The sequence below is a fragment of the Pleurodeles waltl genome, chromosome 4_1 (assembly GCF_031143425.1).
Source record: "Pleurodeles waltl isolate 20211129_DDA chromosome 4_1, aPleWal1.hap1.20221129, whole genome shotgun sequence".
In the NCBI taxonomy this organism is placed as follows: Eukaryota; Metazoa; Chordata; class Amphibia; order Caudata; family Salamandridae; genus Pleurodeles; species Pleurodeles waltl.
In genome coordinates, this window is record NC_090442.1 from 1006557680 (window position 1) to 1006581507 (window position 23828).

The window sequence follows — 23828 nt, forward strand, 5'->3', positions numbered from 1 at the left end:
GGTAGCCAATCATCTGGCCGGAGTTCTCAACGTACGTGCAGACAGTCTCAGTCGGCATTTCTTGGCCGATCACGAGCAGCGTCTCCACCCGGACCAGGTTTTTCACATCTTTTGGATGTGGGGTTTTCCGCAGATAGACCTATTTGCTACTCAGGAGAACACGCACTGCCATTGTTCTGCAGCCTCCAGTATCTGGTGCATGCAGCTTTGGGAGACGCTTTTCAGATGTCTTAGTACGACCAGTTGCTTTACGCGTTTCCCCCCATACCCTTGATTCCTCAGGTCGTGAGGAAAATTTGCCAAGATGGAGCTCAAGTCATTCTAATAGCTCCGGATTGGCCAACAATGGTGTAGTACACGGACCTTCTCCAACTCTCACTGTACCCTCTGCTCCATCTCCCTCTCAGGGCAGATCTCCTCTCGCAGTCGCAGGGACAGGTTCTACACCCCCACCTCCAGAGCCTGCACTTACATGCCTGGAGATTGAACGGGGCAATCTGAGTTCTTTCTCTCTCCCACCAGAGGTAGTGGATGTTATTTTATCCGCCAGACAACACTCCTCTAAGACTGTTTATGCTGGCAGGTGGGCAAAAGTTGTGGCTTGGTGAGGAGAGAAACAGATTGATCCCTTGAGTGCCCATCTGTCTGATGTTCTGTTGTTTGCTTTAACATTAGCACAGAAGGTTTGTGCAGTTGCGACTGTTAAAGGCTATTTGTCGGCACTGTCAGCCTTTTTTTGCCTTCTGGATCAACCTTCCTTGGTCAAATCACCTATTGTTAGGTTCTTGAAAGGTTTAACAAATTAATTTCCTCCCACTCCATTTCTTATGCCTCAGTGGGATTTAAATATGGTTTTAACTTTTTTAATGGGTTCACCGTTTTAACATCATTATTTGCTGACAAAGTGGTGCTGAAAACCAGGGTGGCTTTCCTTCCTAAAGTTGTCACTCCTTTCCACATGGGGCAGTCTATTACCCTTTCATCTTTCTACCCTCCTCCTCATCCTTCAAAAGAGGAAGAAAGACTCCATCGCTTGGACCCCAGAAGGGCTCTCAGTTTCTATAGTGAGAGAACAAAGTACTTTCGGTTGGATGACCAACTCTTCGTTGGATATGTCGGAAAGATGAAGGGCAGAGCTGTCCATAAGAGAACTATATCTAGGTGGGTCATTCTTTGCATTAAGATCTGTTATTCGTTAGCAAAGAAGATTCCTCCTGAGGGTATTAGAGCGCATTCTACCAGGGCTAAGGCTGCCACTTCAGCTTTGGCTAGGGGTGTGCCAGTGGTAGATATTTGTAAAGCAGCAACTTGGGCTTCCCTCCATACTTTTGTGAAGCACTACTTCTTGGATTCGGAAGTCAGAAGGGATGGCCATTTTGCACGTTCTGTGTTGCAGAATTTCTTGGTGTGACTAGTCAGGCACCCACCTCTGAGTGCGGTACTGCTTTGGGACTCTGTTCATAAGGTGAGGAATCCACAGGTAGTTGTATCCATCAGAAGAACAAGTTACTTACCTTCGGTAACGCTTTTTCTGGTGGATACACTAGCTACCTGTGGATTCCTCATAGTCCCACCTGCCTCCCCGTTGCCTGTCTGGTCATACCAAGACTTTTGTATTATAAGTGTATGTATGTTTTGGTTAATTTCTATATAAATAATTGTTGTACTTATGTTACATCATTATGGTGTTATGTATGTATTTATTTGGGCTATCGTGAGGTCGGTTTTCACCTGTTCGCCTCAAAGGCACATAAAAAAAGGGTGAAACTGACGTCAGCTCGCTGGCGAGGACCTCATATTGCCACAGTGACGTCAGACGGAGTCGCGTGCGGAGCCGTGCAATTGTGACGTCCTCGTCGACCTGGAGAGCTGGGAAGAAGATTTTCCTTCGAATGCTGGCGCATTGGGAGAATTCATAAGGTGAGGAATCCACAGGTAGCTAGTGTATCCACCAGAAAAAGCGTTACCGAAGATAAGTAGCTTGTTCTTTGTTATCATATTTTTACAGCAATAAATTGCCACGATCAGAGCAGCAGGATTGCTAATAAAGTAGACTTAACTCTTGAGTATGGAAGAGTGAGTGGATCTTTAACATTAATTTAGGACTAGGGATCTGCTGTTAATATCAGTAGAAACTATTGTGGGGATGGCAGCAGCAACATGTAGAGGATCACACAACATATCCTGTAGAATGATTTGTCCAAACTGGCTATCATATTTGTACTGATGCTCTGCAGGTATTATACGCTGCTTCATAATTTCTTTCAGAGTTATTTTTATTTTATTTTTTTATATACATTTGTTTGGGGGGGGGGGGTGGAGGGTTTACATCAAAACTAGTACATGCACCAATTAGTACCTCATAAATGAGGTAAGCAAAGGTGATGAACAGCAGTACTATTCCTCGTGATGAGCTATCACCTAGGAACTAGAATGCAAAATGTTAGCCCAATGTCATGCTTGATCTCATTAAACAGTGGAAATAGTCACCAAGTGTACCAACTGAAAGAAATTTCCCTAATATCTTGTAATCCGCTGCAAGAATAGTGATTGTTCGGTAGGACCACAGGTTAGTGGGGTCCCTATCAAGTTTGAGAATGGAGACCAAGAGGTATTCCTGGAGTGACTGAAGCAGTTCTCCAGTTTTCAGAACAGCATTGAACATCTCTGCCATGCGGGGTGCCAGGCTGTTGGAAAATGTGTTATAATATTCTACTGGCAGCCCGTTGAGACCCGGGGTTTTATTTCTGTCAAGGTACACTATCTCCTGTAGGCAAGCTCCCCTCTCATGACCACTTTAAAGGTGTCCCATTCAATTGCCCTAGTGGATGCAGTGTTGTTATTTTCAGCAAAATATTGCCGAATGTGGGACTCCTGTGTTTTGTGGAAGACTTGATCTTCTCGACAGTCATGGAGTAGCCGCCATGTAGATGTTGGGGGAGGCGGAGCATTCTATTGCAAGTCTACGATATGTACATCATGGTCAGAGATGATACGACTGAGGTAGTCAACGTGCTGGACTGTGGAAAACAAGGGAAGGGAGCATAGAATGTGGCCCAAGCGGACATATATGTTGTGGGTTGCAGTGTAGGAGTAGAGTCTGGAATGCGAATGCCTGGCCCTCCATACATCTGCGAACGTCCAGTGACTAACCCACCCAGGGAATGCTCCTATTGTATGTGGAGGTAAAAGGGCGGTAATGGAGGGTGGGACCTGTTTAGGTGAAAATTAAGTACACGGTTATAGTCCCTGTCCAGCACCCATTGACTTTGAGCTAGCGGTCCGGAGAGCCGCAGTCCAGAAGGCTCCTTGGCTGGTGTTCAGAGCATATACACTACCCAAGAGAACGTGTGAGCCGTCGAGTTGGCACTCAGCACGTTCCTCCTCTGTTTCTATTACTGTGTTGCGTACTTGAAAAGGAACTCCCAGTCTGATCCAGACCATGGCCCCTGCGCATTTGCTGAGTAGGCAGTGGTGTGTATCTTACCCCTTCATAGTTTTTGGAGTCACGGCTACTTCCTTAATGTGGTGTGCATTTCCTAGTGGAATATTATATACCTTTCGATGCTTAATATACAAGTAGGTGGAGTAGCGCTTCCTTACTGTGTGCCACATACGCTTAAGGTGAGGAATCTGGGGCTACCAGGTGGAGCCATAATGGAATTAGGGTTGGGAGCATGTCTGGTTGGGGGGGGGGGGGGGGGGGGAGCCTTCCTGAGGCTATCTCCATGTGTTGGTGTTCTATCACCATAGCCGTGTGTTGCACAGAGCCCCTACCTTCCCAGGTGGATTGTGTGTGTTGGAGGTGGATAGGAAGAGGTACCAACAGGTAAAAGTAGCAACATATAGGGCCTACCGCAAATGGCAGCATTTCCAAACTCTGTGTAATTTACAAGCATTTAGTAATGTGGGGGTGATGGCTTGACAATTGGTAGCGAGGCCTGGGAGCAAGAGTGCCCCAATCTACTACATCTGGGCTGTGCCAGGCCCGGCAATAGTTGGCATGAGGTGTTAGATAGTAGGATCTTCGTTCTGACAAGTCATGAGTCTATAGGCTTACCTAGGTAGGGAAGTGGTGGACTGGTTGGTGGTACATGGAAAGCAGGGAGTAAATATAGGAACAAGTACTTTTACCAACCATGTCCCATTAGTAGGGAGCAAGACTATTATAATGTCTGCTGTTTGAGGATTCACCAGCGGTGAAGTTTGGGAACCCTGTCGTGAGTCATCAGACAGGCCAGATATCTCAGCTGAGGTGAAGATGTGCGGGCCCCTCCCAAGAGATAAGGCCATGGGGAGGGCTAGATGGCAATGCTCTATGATTTGTTCCAAGGTGGGAGGATTTTGGCAGTGGAGATCTTGCGGACGTCCCTCAAAGTGATCTGTTTCTCCGGTTCTGCTGGGTTGGGGGGCTGGGTCATTGCCCTCCAGCTTTAAGGGTCTGGACACTCTGGCAGCCCTCATGATGGCCCTGCTGTCCTTGAAATGCAGAAGTTTAGCCAGCATGGGATGCTCCCTGGGTAGGATGGCAGGCTGGCACCATTGGGCCTTCTCCTAGGAGTACAAGGCGGTAATGTCCGATGGGGGAACAAAGCAACTTGACCAGGTTTCCAGATATGTCAGTGGATCATGTCCCTCAAACCACCCCTCCCCGCCGGACCAAGGATTTCTATGTTGCCTCTATGTGAGCACTTCTTGGTGTACTCCACCCTTGGTTCAAGTAGGCACACCTGAGTGCAATCCCTGGTCTTTGGTGTTGAAGCCGCGCTCCTACCTGAGCTCTGATATGGTCCATAAGTGAGATTGCAGTGAGCCGCAGCCCCATGTGGCGAGGGACCGTGTCCTGTCTCCCGCCGCAGCCCAGGCGTCCAAGAGGTGATCTCCGCGGAAACACCACCCCGCATAAGTCAGCATGTCACCTGGAAGTTGTCCTGGGTGGGACAGCTACCTAGCTGTGGTGGCAACTCTCTGCATTGAGGCTGGGAATCGGGTTGTGGCAGGGTTGATGACTTGAAATAAGTCCTGCCCTCGTTTTACTTTGGGTGTCAATTGTCAATACAAGCTTGAATCTCTAAAGAAGAACAGGTTTTATTAATAAAATAGAGCCCTCCCTTTTGACTTGCGCATTAGACAGTGGTAGAAAACTCTGCACGTATTACGAGCGGAGAATATGTGAAGCAGAGAGAAGCTACATAAAAAAATCAATGGCTACAAATAGTAGATATAACCAATTTAGTTTCTTAAAAAGTGTTGGTAGTTCATTAATACATTGGATACACAACACACACTCAACTTGGGTAACACCATTTTAGAACCAACTTGGGATACCAGTATTGAGACATTATATATTGACCAGTCCAAGGGCTGGGGCTACCCTTTAACAGCTGCCTAATTGGCCTCTATTTTGGCATATAGTCTAGTGCAGACAGAAATTAAACTCTGGGCTCCAGCTCTCAAAAGCCTGTTTACTTATACATTTGAAACCCAGATTGTTCCTACATCGTGTCAGGGCTCTATTCTTTAGGAAAGGTGACCCTGCCATACCTTTGAATTTCAGGCTGATCACACTACATTACATAGAAGCCAAATATTACGCTCAGTCCTATTAAGAGTTAGAATCTTGGGCAGAATCCAACAACTTAATATCGTCCACAGAAACAGGCCTCAGGGGAGCTTGTAATACTTAAGATAGTATCCTTAGTCTCTCATTTTTAATTAATTCATCACTAAAGGTAAAAAGGTGCCGTCTGTTGGCCTGTTTTATTAATCATAGAATGGCGTTTGGAGTGGATTGCTCAATTCTCTGGTCCAAACTTCAGAGATGGGGCTGTTTAGTCTTCATACTGAAACATCTGGGTTCAAGAACCTTGCACACAATGAGCATATTTCCAGCAAAATAAAAACCAATATAAGCCTCAAACTGGGCTGCTTGCTAGCACATCTGCTTGCTAGCACATCTGCTTTTTAATTTATACACAGTAGATTTGCCTTTTGCTACTAAGGCCCAAGGATCCCATTTTCCCAAGCATGCCTCTTTTTCACTTCAGTTTCTGCAATATGCAAATGGGTTGTATAATGGAACCACGCATGCCCTAACGCGGTCGGAACCACGACTGCATCGTTTCCACGCATGCCTTTACAACAAATTTAGTTGTAAAAGCATGCCTAGTAAAGGCATGTGTGGAAACAGCATGCGTTTTTCTGTCTTGCAACCTGCCCTGAGGCCCAAAACTACCCCCGCCCCTAATACCTAAACTACACTGACACCACCCACCTGACCTGAGCCCTAAAAAAACAAATCTATTCCCAACCCTCCTACCCCACCCCTAAAAACTAAACTACCCTGATCCCCCCCCCCGCCCTGAGCCCTAAAAAAAAAAAAAAACTATCCAGACCCCTCCGCTGCTAACAACTAGATTACCCCAACCCCCACCTGCCCTGAGCCCTAAAAAATAAAAACAACCCAAACTCCACCACCCGCCCCATAAAATGTAACTACTCTGACACCCCCCACCCACTCTATGCCCTAAAACCTTCCCCTCTAATAAGTAAACTACCCGAACAAACCCTAAATAAAAAAAACTATCACAACTGCCCCATCCCGCCCCTAAAAACTGAATTACCCCAACTGCCCTAAACCCTAAAAAAAAAAAAAAGCTACACCAGCTCCCCACCGCTGCCCCTAAAAAGCCACGCGTTGTTCCGGCAAGCGTGGTTACGCTTGCGCGGGAATTGTCCGTGTTGTTAAGGACGTTTTCATGCAAGCGTAACCATGCTTTCCGGAACAACGCATGGCTTTTTCTGTGCCTTAACCACACATGTGCTAAACTACGCATATGCGTGGTTAAGGAGCAGAAAAAGCCATGTGTTCGGGAGAGGAACCGGGAGAACGTCGATGTTTTAAGGACGCATTGTTATGGATGTTTCCCAGGGCTGCAGGACTCCAGAAAGCGCTCAATGTCTTAAAAACATATAATTCCGCTAATAAATTAAGAAGTAAGTTAAGAAAAAAATCTGTTGGTAGTTTTTAATAACAAGCGCTGTAAATTGAAAAGGTGGCTGATTGGTTAAACCTTTTATTATCCGGGTTCTCCTAGAGAACATCAAGCACACTTAGTCTAAAGCTTCCTCGGTCGCCTACTCCATGAAACAACTCTATAATAATCTTGATTATCTTTCTTTAGCACTATTGCTAGCTATAATACCACATACATTACTGCCTCCCATTAACAGTGATCTGGTGGCACTTCCAAGAAACTTTGCATTGAGGCCTAATATATCTTCCTTTAATTTGTTTAGTCATATTTTTCATGTATCTATCTCTCTCTCTCTCTCTCTCTGGAAGGCAATCACATAACAGGCTTGAATTTGCTTAAATCTGATGCTTCAGATAATTACCTCAGGCTGTAGAATGCCAGGGACACATCTCTTAAGGTCACTATCTGGACTGCCGTATCTACAAACTCTGCTAATTTTGACCACTGGAAGGATTATTTTGTCATCTCAAAAACATGTATCTGCAGACCCTTTGGATTTTACCCCTGTCTGATGAGCACTTCAAAAGGCGGCTAAAAAGTAACTGAAAACGTTATCCTTTTCAAAGGATTTGAAAAAGTTGAGAACCAAAAAAGACTCAACCTATACAGCCGCTATATTTTCAGGTAACGTTGCACCAAGCTACCTTTTTGCCCCCTGTGTAAGGCAGTCAAATATCCTTTTATTCAACCACCATTCTATTAGTTCCACTCTTGGAATTTTGACATGCCTCCCTGCGTACAAATATTCTACAACAAGCTGTTGCTTGTGTAGTTGGAAATCTGAATCACTAGCTTGAGTCACATGCTTAAAACCACTCTTCTTGAAAGGTGTCGGTCGTTATGCAAAAGAGGCTGTGAATTATGCATTGAGTGGCAAAAATGTCATACTGCTTGGTTACGTACCTGAATAGGGCCGTTCAGCTGCTGGGTAATAAGGAGAAAGACTGTCTTTCCATGGTGAACTGCTTTTTTTGGGGCTGATATAGTTTTTAATGTAATATTAGCAAATGTTTACTTTTTCGAACATTCTGAAACTGAAATGTATTTAAATTACAAATAATACATTTTCAGAAACTATTTGATGCATATGAATTCAGTAGACACATTGTTTTCATTTCTGTACTGGTTCCCTATTTTACTGATATTCATTATCAGGGGCCTATAAGCTGTGTTATGTCTTCAGTTTGGTTTTTAGGTATTGCAGGCACATTCTGCACTTTATTCCGTTTGTTCTTTTGCCCACTGTACAGTTGAATTTGCCTTTTAGGGTTTTAATTAACTAAAAAAAAACGTTAATAATAATGGCCCTTTTAATGGCTTCTCCTGGTGTAGCTGTTTCAGGCCCTGTCAATGCGCCTCAGGACCCTTCAAGAGAATAGCCAAAGGGAATACTTTTTTGATCTCCAACAGAGATGCTTGACCTAATCCCTGGTTACCACCGAACTACACGATTCCACAGTTCAGCAATGCTGCATTATCAGCCTGTGATGTCCAGATCACTTGACATCAAATAGGATTCCTCCAAGTTTCCTATTAACAGGTCACCCACAAAAGCAGTTAGTAGTAGTCAATGCTGCTTTAGATATAGGCCTGCCTGCTTAGTAGACTGGGGCCATAGCCATGAACAAATACATGTGGCATGCTGGGGAGAAATGTTAGGGGAGAGTAGCACACTATGCTTTGAAAAAAAACAAAGGGATAACCAATTGTAATGGGTAAATGTTGTAGTACACAACATAGCATTTAGTCACCAATTCCTAGGGCACCTCCCCAGAGATCAACACCATTGTAGCCATTTTAAAGTCCAGATTGCATATCTGTGTACCAGCAGATCACTCTGAGGCAGCTCTCATGTGTGAGCAATCTTCCTCTTTGTACATTATTGGTTAGATTGGAAAAAAACATGCAGCAGTTTGCAGCACTGTTCTTACCTCCAAATCATTTTACCTTGTATTAGTGAAGTAGCAGGTGATGCCAGTGAATAGTCATGGCCCCCACTGATGACCATTCAAGCCAGCACAGTAATTTGATGGGAAAAAAACTGTAGTGGCTTCATGCTTTCACCTACCAACAAGAAAACATTGGTGGATGTCTCCTGCATCATTGGTCCCATTCCCAGTGGTACTTCCTAACTCTCTGGAGTCGTCAGCTGTGGGAATGCAGTCTTGGCCGTGAGTCTGAAACTGGACCAGAAATGTACAGGAAGGGGAGAAGGGGTGGAGTTTTGGTCAGTTTCCAACCCTTGCCGAAAGCAAATGCAGATCAGCCAGTAGAAAGACTATCTTGCCTTTGTCACTTCTACCTCTGCCTCAATTTGTAGTTGGTCTCATTGGTAGATTCAACAAGGATCATAAGGCCTGCCTATGGATGCAGTGTAGCTTGGTTACAAATTTCTGTGAACAAAGAAGTCACCACCCTTCACCAGGCTCCTTTTCGTTCACCTACCAAGAAAGGCATTTGTAGTTTTCTTGATATCACTAGCCCTATTGTCAGCCTGTGGCACATTGTGACTTTTTGGTGGATGCAGTAAAGCGTTTTTTGTTTTTTTTGTTTTTTTTTTGAGCCACTGTCAAAATAGCATACAAGGCATCAATTCCTATCGAGCTATCTTCCTCTTTTGTGAAATCTGAACAGATAACTGGATATTAGTGGTAGTCTTTGTCCATCCAGCATTGCTCATTTAAAAGGGTTCCGAATTTTTATGGAGTATAGAATTGAAAAGATAAAGAGGATAAACTAAAGAAAAGGTCTGTAGAAATGGTCAGCGGTTCTTTGGAAGCTTGTGAAAACATCAACAAGTTGTAGTACATTACCCCCTTTAGTCAAACTCTGGTTAGACTTGAAGACAGCCCCTCCTTTAAAGGCTAAATATTTCTTAACATACTGCTTTAAGCTCAGCCAGGCACATATGTATATAGAAGGTATAACAGCTCCTACATAGGGTTTAGAAGCGTAGGAGTTTCTACTTCGGTCACAGCGTTCATGTCTAAAGATACATCGGTTTTCCTGTTTTCTTCATAATAGCACAATGTGACAGTCTCCTGTAAGCCATCTTCGAAGTCATTGAATAAAATGTGGAAGATGTTTTACAGACAGTGTTGGAGCTTAAGCTTTCCCGTATTGGGGACAACGGCAAAGTAGATGATCAGTTTCTGTTGATTATTCAAAACTGTGTTCACACTTTTGCAAGACAGCTGATTGAGTGTGCGCTCAAAAAAGTAAAATGTTAACCTGGAAAGTAAGGGTTACTAACAAAGAATAGCCTCATTCTTTTTTTTTTTTTTTTCTTTTTTTCTACTAAGCACATAAGATGTCACAGTACTTTATTGCTGGTTTAATCAATTCTTCTTTTAAAAATAATCTAGATGTGGTATAAAATCCATCTGTGCTCTTCTAAATTACAGTAACTGTATCCATAATGAACTTAATCGATCATTTTTAAAAAATAAACTATTGTTTTTAGTTTTTCTTGCTAATCAGTAATCCACTTTGTTTTTAAGAGATGTTTCACATGTACTAATACAAAAAAATTGTTTTAAACAGATTGGTAAAATTTCAAAAAATAAAAAGAAAAAACTGAAAAAAAAGCAGAAGAGGCAAGCTGAGTTACTTGAGAAGCGCCTGCAAGAAATTGAAGAACTAGAGCGTGAAGCTGAGAAGAAAAAAATTGAAGAAAATATAACATCTTCTTTACCTTTAAATGAGCAAGAAGATGAATACCATTCAGAGGTCAAACTTAAAACAGCAGGTTTACTCGAAGATGCGGATGAAGAGCCCGAAAATGAGTATGGTTAGTTATATCTTACTAGCTGTGGAGTTCTTGAGGACAATTTGTTTTATTCATGTTATGTTTTGTAGCACCATTGTGAACTAAAAAATATTTTATCATGACAATACATTATCGAAATTGAATTTTTCAACTGAATATTTAATTATTCTGTCTGAGTGTTGGGTTAATTTGAGTTTGGCAGCTGCAAGGCATCTGCAAGATAGTGCCATATGTCCTGTCCGTCCAGTTTAGAGTGTATAAAGGCCCTACGCCCTGTAAAAAGTGGAAGGAACATCAGAAGACATCCTACACCCTGTAAAAAAGGGAATGAACATTGGCAGGCATTAGCAGTGTGTATATAAAAAAAAAATTTAATTGTTTTTTCTGTTACAGTATACACCCAGGTACCATTCCACACAGTATTATAATGTTCGATGGCATGTTTGATTTTGGATACATTTGCTTTGCCTAGGTTCGCCACCTAGTGTTGGGCTCAGAGTGTTACAAGTTGTTTTTCTTCGAATAACATTTTCGAGTCACGTGATCGAGTGAATCCTTCTCTCGGTGATACTGCGCATAGGCATCGAGTCCTTTGTTAGATTGTTTTCTTTCCGCTGTCGGGTTCGGACGTGTTTCTTCTCGCTCCATTAGATCTCGGTTCGGTATCTCCTGAACTCTTTTCTAACTTTCTTTAGCTGCCGGTATAGTGTCGATCTCGTTTTCTGCCCTTATAGTCGATCCGATTGTGATAGTTGAGGTCGATTAATGCCCTTAGTGGCGATCTTGCCCTTTATGGGCCTACTTCAACACGTGGGAATCAAACAATATTAGGCTGATGGAAAGGACTCCCTTTCAATTTTGCCCTCTTGTCACGCCAAATTTCCCTACACCGATCAACATTTAGTGTGTATTCTCTGCCTGTCTCCAGATCACAAAGAAGCAAATTGTGACGCTAGCCAGTCGTTTTGATCCAAAAAGACTCTTAGGGATCGATGAGCATGTTGAATGGAGATGGCGTCCAAGACATCAGAGCACACACCAGACATCTTCGGGGATGAGCATGCGCAAGAAGAAGTAGCACAGCGTGCAACTATTTCCATTGCAGACTCCGATGCAGATCAACATTCCGATTTCAAAAGCCAGTCCATCCCACTGGCGCAGTACGTGAGTACACCAGCCCCGTCCTAACACCCAAAGACAATTAAGAAGACTTCTGCATTGGTCTTAGGTCCTCCACTGCCTTCGAGCCATGGTCGGACCCGAAAAATACATTCGGGTGACCAACCTTCTGGTTCAGCACCAAAACACAAGACCAAGTACATTCGGCACCGAGCAAACAGCTTGCCATATCTGTTTTGGTAGCGAGCCGAAAATCAGAGTCTTCCACCTCGGATCCGAAAAAAAGTTACAGCTCTTTCAGAGCCAACATTTTGTACTCGACTCAAGCATTCTGTATCCAAGCTTTCGTGGCTGAAACCTGTCGGTGGTAGGTATGCTCCAGCTACTGTCGAGTCATCAGAGATACAGACCATATTGGAGGTTATGGACGCTAAGCAGAGAAAAATCCATATACATAAGGACACAGGAAGGATCATAGCCTCTCCTCGTCCAACAATCAAAAGAAAATTAACCTTTCAAGAAACTTTCAACGCTGGGCTTCCACCTACCAAAATCTTTAAACAAAAAGAGAAATAAAAGGTACCACAGCAGCCTTCACCACCACATTCCCCTTCCCTTCCTGCTACTTTATCACCACCTTCACCTATACAATTCTCTCTACAAGAATCCCCTGGATGTAGATCCATGGGATATGTAAGACACAGATCCCATTCTTCCCATTGATCCCAATTTATACCCAGCAAGGCCATCTCCCCCTGAAGATAGCACTGCTTACAATCAGGTTAAACCCAGGGCAGCTGCGCATCATCATGTGCAATTACATACAGATTCCATTGAGGATGATTTTGTAACACCTTGACATCTACTCATAAAGAGTATCAGTGTCTCTATATGCTTCCAGGCATGCTTAGACATGCCGAAAATATTTTTAAAGAACCTGTAAAATCAAGTCATTACACCTAGGGTTGATAACAAAAAAACCTGTACCTCTGATCCTGTTTTTATTACACCACAACTACCACCTGACTATAGTGGTCAGTGCAGCAAGAAAGCGAGCCAATAACCAGTCTATAGGGGATGCTCCTCCTCCAGACAAAGAGAGTCGCAAATTTGATGCAGCAGGTAAAAGAGTGGCTACTCAAGCTGCTAACCATTGGAGGATTGTGAAGTCTCAAGCACTCCTTGTAAGGTACGACAGAGCTCATTAGGATGAGATGGAAGACTTGTTGCAATATCTTCCACCAGAGCATAAAAAAAGGGCACAACAAATAGTAGCTGAGGGACAGGCTATTTCGAATAACCAAATCAGATCTGCTATAGATGCAGCTGGTACAGCAGCAAGGGAAATCAACAACAGCATCATCATTAGGAGACATGTATGGCTAAGGTCTTCATGTTTTAAGCCAGAGATTCAACAAGCGATATTAAATATGCCCTTTGAAAAACATATATTTGGGCCAGAAGTTGATACTACAATAGAGAAGCTCAAAAAGGACTACGAGACGGCTAAAGCTATGGGTGTGTTATACACTACACCTAGGGGAAGACTTCTACAACAAAGGTTCATTTAGATGCTCTTGCAGAGAGACGAAGTATGGAGGAAGAGGTAAATCAGCCGCTCCAAGAGGTTCCCCCACCTCGACAAAACAGTGACTTCACACATCCCCACAGAGCATACATCTCCTGTGGGAGGGAGACTGGTAAATGTTTACCCACAATGGCACAACATTACTACAGATCAATGGGTTTTATCAATTACCAACATTGCTGTTGTCTAGAACTCATCTGTACTCCACCAAACATTTCCCCTCATTCACACAAACTTACTCCGGAACATCTCAATTTCTTAAAACAGGAGGTACAACCGCTACTACTCAAAGATGCCATAGAGATCGTATATATCCCACCAGGGATCTGGAGTATATTCATTATACTTCCTTATACCAAAGAAAGATGGTACTCTCAGACCAATCTTAGATCTTAGACCCCTCAGTCGATACATCCTTTCAGAACACTTTCATATGGTCACTCTACAAGACATTATCCCCCTACCACAAAAAAGGATTACATGACAGCATTAGAGCGCAAAGATGCTTATTTCCATATTCCCATAAATCCAGAAAATCGAAAATATTGAAGATTTTATAGAATAAAGCACTACCAACTTAGTGCTACCATTTGGTGTAACAGCAGCACCAAGAGTATTAACTAAATGCCTAGCGGTAGTTGCAGCATTCCTCAGAAGACAACACAAACATGTCTTCCCATATCTGGGCGACTGGCTCATAAAAGCCAGTACAATTCAAATCTGTCAACAACATATTTAGTGTACTGTAGACATCCTACACAATCTAGGATTCACAATCAATTATAAAAATCTCACCTGCAGCCAGCACAGATACAACCGTATCTAGGAGCAATTCTCAACACACAATCAGGATTAGCATACCCAAACCTAGTCAGAATTCAAGCATTTCACAATCCTATATCTCAATTACAATGCAACCACACGTACACAGTAAAGTTGGTGATGAAACTATTGGGAATGATGGCTTCATGCATAGCAGTAGTACCCAATGAAAAACTACACATGAGACCACTACAGCAGTGCCTTTCTCAACAATGGTTTCAGTCACAGGGTCAACTTCAGGATCTAGTGTTGTTGGGCTGCCAGACTCCTCCCTCTGCAGTGCTGGAATCACACCAACCTACAAAAGGGGTGGCCCTTTCAGGACCCTGTGCCTCAGACCACAGTCACAACAGATGCATCAATGATAGGTTGGGAAGCCCACTGCAACAACCTCACTATACAAGGAGAATGGGATGCAATCCAACAAGCTTACCACATAACCTGAAAATAATAGCAGTATTCCTAGCACTCAAAGCTTTTCAGACACAAATCATACACAAGACAGTGTTAATAAGGACAGACAGTATGACCACAATGTATTATCTGCAAAAACAGGGGGGAGGGGGGCATTCATCTCAATTGTCCCTTCTAGCACAGACAATATGGAAATGGGCAATTCACAATCGCATTTAATTAGTGGTAGAGTATATCACAGGGATACACAATCAACTAGTGGATCTCTTAAGCAGGACGCAACAACAAGTACACAAATGGGAGATTCACCCACAAGTGATTCAAAAATACTTCCAAATGTGGGGAACACCACAAACCAAGCTTTTCACCACAAACGAAAATGTAAAATGCCAAAACTTTGCATCCAAGTACCCACACCCTCAATCCAAGGGCAATGCTCTATCGATGAATTGGTCAGGGGTATTTACTTACGTTTTTCCACCTCTCCTACTAATTCCATTCTTGATCAGTAAGATGAAACAAACCTCGTTCACTATGCTACTCATAGCTCCCACGTGGGCACATCAACACTGGTACTTGGCACTATTGGACCTGTCTGTAGTGTCACATCACAGACTACCAAAAAGACCAGATCTGTTAACTCAAAGCAGAGGTCAACTCATACATCCAAATCCCAGCATAACCAACTTGGTGATCTGGCTCCTGAAATCATAGAGTGTGGCTATTTACAACTCCCATCTGTATGTATGGAGATTATAAAGCAGGCACGTAAACCCACAACTAGACAATGTTATGCAGCTAAATGAAAACGCTTTTTCTACTATTTTCAGCCAAAAAGCATTGACCCACTTAAAGCTTCAGTACAGGACATTGTGTTCTACTTGCTCCACTTACAAAACGCAAACCTTGCATATTCCTCTATTAGGATACATTTAACAGCTTTAGCTGCTTACCTCCAAAACAGACAGCATACATCCCTGTTTAGGATTCCTGTTATAAAAGTGTTTATGTAGGGTCTTAAAAGGATTATTCCACCTAGAGTTCCATCGACCCCTATCTGGAATCTTAATATTGTACTCACATGACTTATGGGTCCACCATTTGAACCCATGCATTCCTGCACTCTTCAGTTTCTATAATGGAAGGTTGCATTTTTAATAACAATCACTTCTTTAAGGAGAGGTAGTGAAATTCAAGCATTCACTTTAGAATAACCTTTCTTTCAAATTCATAAAAACAAAGTAGTTCTTAGGACAAACCCAAATTTTCTACCACAGGTGGTTTCACCTTTTCATATCAATCAGGGAAATTGCTAGTCTTCTTTCCACAGCCAGATTCAGATGCTGAAAGAGCTCTTCACACCCTTGATGTTAAAAGAGCTCTCGTGTACTAAATTGACGGAATAAAAGATTTCAGAAGGTCCAAACAACTTTGTGTCTTTTTCACAACCTCACCAAGGTAAACCTATCTCAACGAGTGGATTAGCAAGATAGATAGTCAAATGTATCCAAACTTGCTACCCTAAAGCTAAACGACAGCTACCAGTAACTCCTAAAGGTCATTCCACAAGGAAAAAAAGGAGCTTCAATGGCATTCTTAGGAAATATACCAATAGCGGACATATGTAAAGCCGCCACATAGTCTACACCACACACATTTACTAAACATTAAAGTATGGATGTACCCTCTCGCAAACAAGCAAATGTTCGACAAGCAGTGTTTAGAACACTATTTCAAACTACTCCAACTCCCAAGTTACTATACCAGGAAAGGATTCACAATTGCTGCTCTTGATATTTTTTTATTTTGAAGACAGCTTTTTTTGTCTGGAACATCCAGCACACATGATACTGCCATGGTGCTTTTTCAAGACTGTACCAACAAAGTAGCTGCTGGAAAACAAGCTGTGGCAACAAAAGCAAAGAAACACAAATGATGGACGGAATGCGGAACCGATCAAATATTCACCCCCAGTCACAGATCTGGGTTTAATCCATCAATTCTTTTGCTCACCATGCCACCACAGTTGGGGAGGACCTGGCCTGGCAGTTCTGGCTGGACTGTTCCCAGCGGGAACAGGGTCAAGACTGATTTGCATATGGCTGGGTCAAAACTGTAACGGCATGGTGAGCAAAAAAACTGATGGATGATCTGTGACTGGGGGTGAATGTTTGATTTGGTCTACATTCCGTCCATCAACTGTTCTTTTTGCCTTGGAAAGCAATCTGTGTCAGGTGTAGGCATAAACAAACGAAGCTGCAAACTTATAACCCAACTGCCTTGCAAACGTGTGCAAAATCACTACAAGCCATCAACACGTCCCAGTCTACCAGAAAGTTTCAAAGTGGCTGAGTACATGGATCATCTTCTAGCTGATGCTGTGGTCCGCAAAGCTGATTTAGCTGAATTTATCATATCGCTTATTCAGTGCAGACTGAAGGATGAAGATAAGCCAGTTCCTCCGTGAGTTGGAATTCATGCTCTGACCTCCAAGAATACCATCCCCAGTCACAAACCACGCAACAGTATACACAGCTCTAAAAACAAAATCCAAAATGTGTGTGCTCAGCTTGAAGACCAGCCTATCCTGTCAATTTTCTGCAATGAAGGCGTTTTCTAAATTGTAGCTAACATTTTTATGAGCAATCCAGTAGAATTTGATGAACTTTATCCAATGATGGGCGTTTTCCATATGACAAAAATTGCATTGTGGTGTGCAGGAAGATAATCCCAGTGGATGTGGCATAGACAATGCATTTATTGAGGCGGAAATCTTTGGAAGCAAAACTGTCCAGCTAGTTTACCATGAAGTCCTTCTATTTGCAATGTTTTCAGAGACATGACAAATTCAAAATTAATGGACCATTGTGAAACTGTTCCTCACGTCAAACTTGTGGGAAAGAAAGGGAAACATTTTAATAAACATGTTGACAACCGTCTCCATTTCATGCAGCAGGAAGGGAACTCCTTTCAAATGACTGAGCCTGTGAGACTACACAACTTTGTGACCAAACAATATGTGGATAACGATACAAAGGCCCATCTACTAGATGTCCTGGAACATGGATCTAAACTATATGCAGAACTGAAGTAAGAGAGATTTGTATTAAAAGAGAGAAAGCTGTTTGACGTAATCACTAAAGCGAAACTTGCACGTTTTAATTGCCATAGTAAGAGTTTCATCCAACCAGCCTCTACAAACAGATTATAAAAAAACAACTTTTGCAAGCACATAGAGAGATGGATGTAGTAAAAGAAAAGGGTGAATGTATCAAGGGCTTTTCTGTCGCATGATCTTCTTCCAACAAACAAATTATTTTATGGAGTGATGCAACCAAACCAGTGAAGTACAAGCTCATGCAAGAGCTCATTGAAAACTGCTGTTGTTGTGGACTGTATGTTACAATTGCGAATGGTCAAGATTTCATCCTTGCAAAACTTCGGAGAGGTTGTGTAGACTGTCCGACAGACACTGAATTTCCAATTATTGCAAGTGGAATGGTTGTCAATGACGAGTTGGTGCCTGCAGACATATACTCAAAAGGGACGTTCATTTTGTTCAAGAAATTAACGGCAAGTTGGAGGAAGCTGACCTTCGTGTTGTGTCTCATGTTGAGTGGGCTGTTCGAAATGGTTCCAAACGAGTTTTTGTACTGTCAAATGACACAACTGTTATTATTGTGCTACTTAGATTTGTTGCAATGTTCATAATTCAAGGATTGTCCGAGGTATGGATGCATTATGAAAAAGGCGAGAAAAGACAAGTAATCCCGCTTCATGTTCTGTACTAGAAACTTGACCCAGAGATGCCCAGTGTTCTTATCAAGGCACATATTCTTGCGGATGATGACACTATGAGCAAAATTAAAACAAAGCTTGGAGCTTTAACTGCTGACCTCGTGAAGTTTCCCAAAGGATTTGCCGAGGGAGAAGAATGTGACTTTAAACGTATAGACAAATACCTTGTTTGTGTGTGTGTGTGTGTGTGTGTGTGTGTGTGTGTGTGTGTGTGTGTAAAATGGGTTCTGACTGTTACACATTTGATGATCGTCGGTGCAGTGAGTTCAAGAAATTAGTTTCGCTAAATGACCTTCCAGCAACCTCATTCTTTGCTTAGGCACAAAAGAAAAAAGCATTCTACTTGATCAGAAGATGTGTAAGTGTTTTGGATCATGCATATGTAGAGAAAGATCAGTGTGAATTTATTTGGGAAGATATTGATCAGGTGCTAAACCATATGAAATTTCTAAAGCCTCTACCCACAGAACTTACACGTACATGTAATTGCAAAACCTGTGCTACAAAAAGATTCCCCTGTCGATATGCTCTTCCCTAATGTTCAGCATTCTGCAAATGTACCACAAGTGATTGAAGAAACAAATAAAGTGAACAAGGAAAATGTGTCTAAAACAAGAATGATGAACATTATTTTTTTTTAATGTTCAGATCCTAAACAATGTATGGTGTATACATAAAAGGATTAAAAACCACACCAAAACGAAGTATACAGGTCTCATGGTTCCTGAAATATTACATCATTACTGCAACACAGCCGCCATTTTTTAAAATGTCATCCAGAAAATTGGGCCCAGATCAGCAATGTCTACTCAAGCTAAATTGCTTTCCTAATGATCCAAAAACACAAATCAAAAATGAAAATCTCTGGACAACAATTTGTTTTACAGAGGTATATTAAGAGCTTGGAATTATTAGTCCACTGAGTCGTCACATCTCGCAAGTGTCAAGGAGCAGTCACTCAAACAACCCGACTGTTGTGAACCACCAGTGATACCTGGTTCAATGCAAGAAAAATGCTCCAGGAGAAATTTCTAATGAGGCTCCCACTTTGTATCCTGATTTGTTTCTGAAAGCTTGTTTGTATTAATGTGGTGTTTGTATATTGTGAACATAATTGAATGGCAATTGAGCGCTGTATGTGGACACCGTGAGCAGGTGAAATGAGATGTGGGTGGGTTCTTATACTGGAAGTACACTGCTGCTTGATGATTTGTTCTTTAAATTTTAGCAGAGCTTTGGTGGGTCTGAAAGATTGACTGGGTGGTGTTGCAGATCCTGGGTGCTTGGATTCAAAGGCCTATTGCCTTGTCTGTGGATGTGTTTTTTTTTCTCCCCATTACGTCTTTCTTTTTGGTGTCCAGGCAAGAGCGATCGGACGGAGGTGGTGAGCTTGTAAGCCCGCTAGGCGTGGGTGCTGGTTGTGATGGCTTTGCAGGGGTTGAAACTGATTTTAAAGTTGTTGTAGGCCGGCAAAGGCAGTCACTGTAGTTCCAAAAGGGTGGGGGGCCGGATGTAGGTGTATTTCTTCAGGAAAATAATGAGCTTTCTGCGGTGAATGCCTCTGCAACATATACACTGTATTCTCTGAATAAGGGTGCTCAGATACTGTCATTCTTTCAACCTCGGGCTATTGTAGATGTGTCTTTCTGAGCATGTATTGAGATAATATAATGACACGGAGCATAAGTGCCCCGCGTTGGTGCTTCTTTTTAATCATGGTGAAACCTTTTGATTCTCAGTGTAGTTTTTATAGCATTATTCCAAAGCAGGAAAGAACTACTTGATCGGATGTTATTTTACTCAAACCGCAGGTTGGCATATTTCTCTATCTAAAACCCTAAGGCTAGCTTGTCTCTACATATTGACTAAACTAGAAAAACAAATCTGTTCGTTGTCACTTTCTTACTACTGTGGATTCCTCTGCACTTATAGGTCAGAAAAATCAATTTACCCATGCTTTTCTGTAATGCTTTCAGGAATTAAGCGTGGTATTTTAAGACATAAACGCCTGTTTCAAGTTAAAACCTATCATTGTTAATTGGACAGTCTGATAATGAGGACATCCTCTAGAGCTAAAGGAATCACCTATTCATAAAGTAGATGGACATGTCCTTATTTGGATAGGCAAGAGGGGAGGTGCTGCTCTACAGTTCTGCTGTGCAGGACAGGGATGCCGATCCTCCTATTTGGAAGTTGATAGAGATTAAAACAGTTACAGTAGCTTTTGGTTCACCTCTGTTGCTCGTGTCTTTATTGTAAAAAAAAAAAAGATCTGGTATATAGCATATTGCATTTTAACTTCTCTTGCATTTCTTTTTTGCCTAGTACGGCCTGGTGGTGTTCCTCATCCAAAGCCTGCCTGAATCACCTGATTTTTCAGGTGATTTGGCAGCTGAGAAACTATCCTTACGCTTAGTGGCCTTATCAGCAAGGACTTTTTAAATATTTTTTCTTTAAATGCCTGAGTTGGGGGCTGAGGCTTGCGATGACCATTATATGTGATTATGGGACCCTAATTATTCCGTGCAAAAACTGCCTGAACGATATTTATATGTCAACCCAAATTTGAGTTTGTCACCTACACATAGTATCATCCATTTAAAAAAAACAAAAATGCCCAAGCCCACTGACCAGTGACAGTTTCTATTGTGGGAATGTTTCACTGTGGAGTCAGGGAACTTGAAATACAGTCTCTTGTGATATAATATGACAGTTAAGTAATGTATTATTTGAAGAAAGTGTCAGTGTTTAGGCTGAAGTGAAGCTTTATGCTCCCAAACCACGACAGTGTGATAGTACAGCCTGAACATAAAGGACATACAGCTCTTCAGTTATGTGCTGGCCCCAGTAGCCAGTTGAGACCTGTTTTTAAAAGTCTCACCAGGAATGGTCTTTATCTTCATATGTTACTTCTAAATTACGTTTAATATAATTTGAAGCAGACAGCACGTCTGTGATGGAGATCAGACTGCACATTTGACCAGTTTGAGAACCATTTATTGTTGTTTTTATAGGGACAGTCAATGCAGGCAGTTTGGGGGCAGAATCAAAGTTTTGTCTTAAGAACTTTGTGAAGCACCAATTTTTGCCTATCATGTTTTTTTTCTAAAATCAGATTTGGCTGTTAATGTTGCAAAGCGTTTGCAGCGCTTGAATATTATATGTTTTTAATTCCTTTAGTTGCCCATTCATATATTTTTTTTTTCGGATACTGTTGGGAAAATCCTTGAAGAATAGAAGACTGCAAGTTGTGAGTTCTTTGGTAAAAGGCAACTTCACTGATGTTAACAATGTTCTCAGCCTGTACTCACTACATTTGGATACACAAGTAGCTTTAATATCCCCCAGAAAGGTGCCCATCTTATGGGAGATATTGTTGTCCGGATCCACAGGGCCTGCTGCCTCAGGTATACTAGTTTTACTGAAAACTTCGTATTCAGGTTGGCGAATGCAGTAGTGCACCCAGAATTATTTTGTCTCACACTGGTGTATTTCATGAAGTTATTTTAGCACGTGGCATTATAACCCTTCACGTTGGTAACTACCCGAAAAGCAAGAACGTTTGTGCCTTCATTAATTAACCCCTTCGCTGCCAGGCCTTTTTTTGCCTATTTGGAATAGTTCTCGCTTAGGCCCTCATAACTTTTTGTCCACATAAGCTACCCACGCCAAATTTGCGTTCTTTTTTTTCCAACATCCTAGGGATTCTAGAGGTACCCAGACTTTGTGGGTTCCCCTGAAGGTGGCCAAGAAATTAGCCAAAATACAGTGAAAATTTCGTTTTTTTCTCTCACAAAAATGGGAAAAAGGGGCTGCAGAAGAAGGCTTGTGGGTTTTTCCCTGAAAATGGCATCAACAAAGGGTTTGCGGTGCTAAAATAACCAGCTTCTGAGCTTTCAAGAATCAGAAAACCCAATTTTTCAACACAATTTTGGCATTTTACTGGGACATACCACATTTTTACGATTTTTGTTTGCTTTCAGCCTCCTTCCAGTCAGTGACAGAAATTGGCATGAAACCAATGCTGGATCCCAGAAACCTAAACATTTCTGAAAAGTAGACAAAATTCGGAATTTAGCAAGGGGTAATTTGTGTAGATCCTACAAGGGTTTCCTACAGAAAATAACAACTGAAAAAATAATAATTTGAAATTGAGGTGAAAAAAACAGCAATTTTTCTCTACGTTTTACTCTGTAACTTTTTCCTGCAATGTCATGCTGGACTCTTCTGGTTGTGGGGATATATAGGGCGTGTAGGTTCATCAAGAACCCTAGGTATCCACAGCCAATAAATGAGCTGAACCGTGCAGTGGGTTTTCATTCTATACCGGGTATACAGCAATTCATTTCCTGAAATATAAAGAGTGAAAAATAGCTATCAAGAAAACCTTTGTATTTCCAAAATGGGCACAAGATAAGGTGTTGAGGAGCAGTGATTATTTGCACATCTCTGAATTCCGGGGTGCCCATACTAGCATGTGAATTACAGGGCATTTCTCAAATGGACGTCTTTTTTACACACTCTCTTATATTTGGAAGGAAAAAATGTAGAGAAAGACCAGGGTCAATAACACTTGTTTTGCTATTCTATGTTCCCCCAAGTCTCCCGATAAAAATTATACCTCACTTGTGTGGGTAGGCCTAGCACCCGCGACACGAAATGCCCCAAAACACAACGTGAACACATCCCATTTTTTGACAAAAAACAGAGGTGTTTTGCAAAGTGCCTACCTGTAGATTTTGGCCTCTAGCTCAGCCAGCACCTAGGGAAGCCTACCAAACCTGTGCATTTTTTTAAACTAAAGACCTAGGGGAATCTAAGATGGGGTGACTTGTGGGGCTCTGACCAGGTTCTGTTACCCAGAATCCTTTGCAAACCTCATAATTTGGCTTAAAAAAAACATGTTTTCCTCACATTTCGGTGACAGTTCTGGAATCTGAGAGGAGCCGCAGATTTCCTTCCACCCAGCGTTTCCCCAAGTCTCCCGATAAAAATGATACCTCACTTGTGTGGGTAGGCCTAGCGCCCGAGACAGGAAATGCCCCAAAACACAACGTTGACACATCCCATTTTTTGACAGAAAACAGAGGTGTTTTTTTACACAGTGCCTACCTGTAGATTTTGACCTCTAGCTCAGCCGGCACCTAGGGAAACGTACCAAACCTGTGAATTTTTGAAAACTTTAGACCTAGGGGAATCCAAGATGGGGTGACTTGTCCTTTGCAAACCTCAAAATTTGGCTAAAAAAACACGTTTTCCTCACATTTCGGTGACCGAAAGT

General features: G+C 42.1%; 1 protein-coding gene across 3 annotated transcripts in view; it reads left to right on the top strand.

Moving 5' to 3' along the window:
• The window catches only part of SRPK2 (SRSF protein kinase 2), a 516420-nt gene that overhangs the window by 443754 nt on the left and 48838 nt on the right, over positions 1 to 23828 (top strand). For all 3 annotated transcript variants that reach the window (XM_069229855.1, XM_069229857.1, XM_069229856.1), the window contains one exon: positions 10581 to 10827. In XM_069229855.1, the coding sequence (XP_069085956.1) occupies positions 10581 to 10827 (247 nt within the window). The remainder of the gene's footprint in view (positions 1 to 10580; positions 10828 to 23828) is intronic.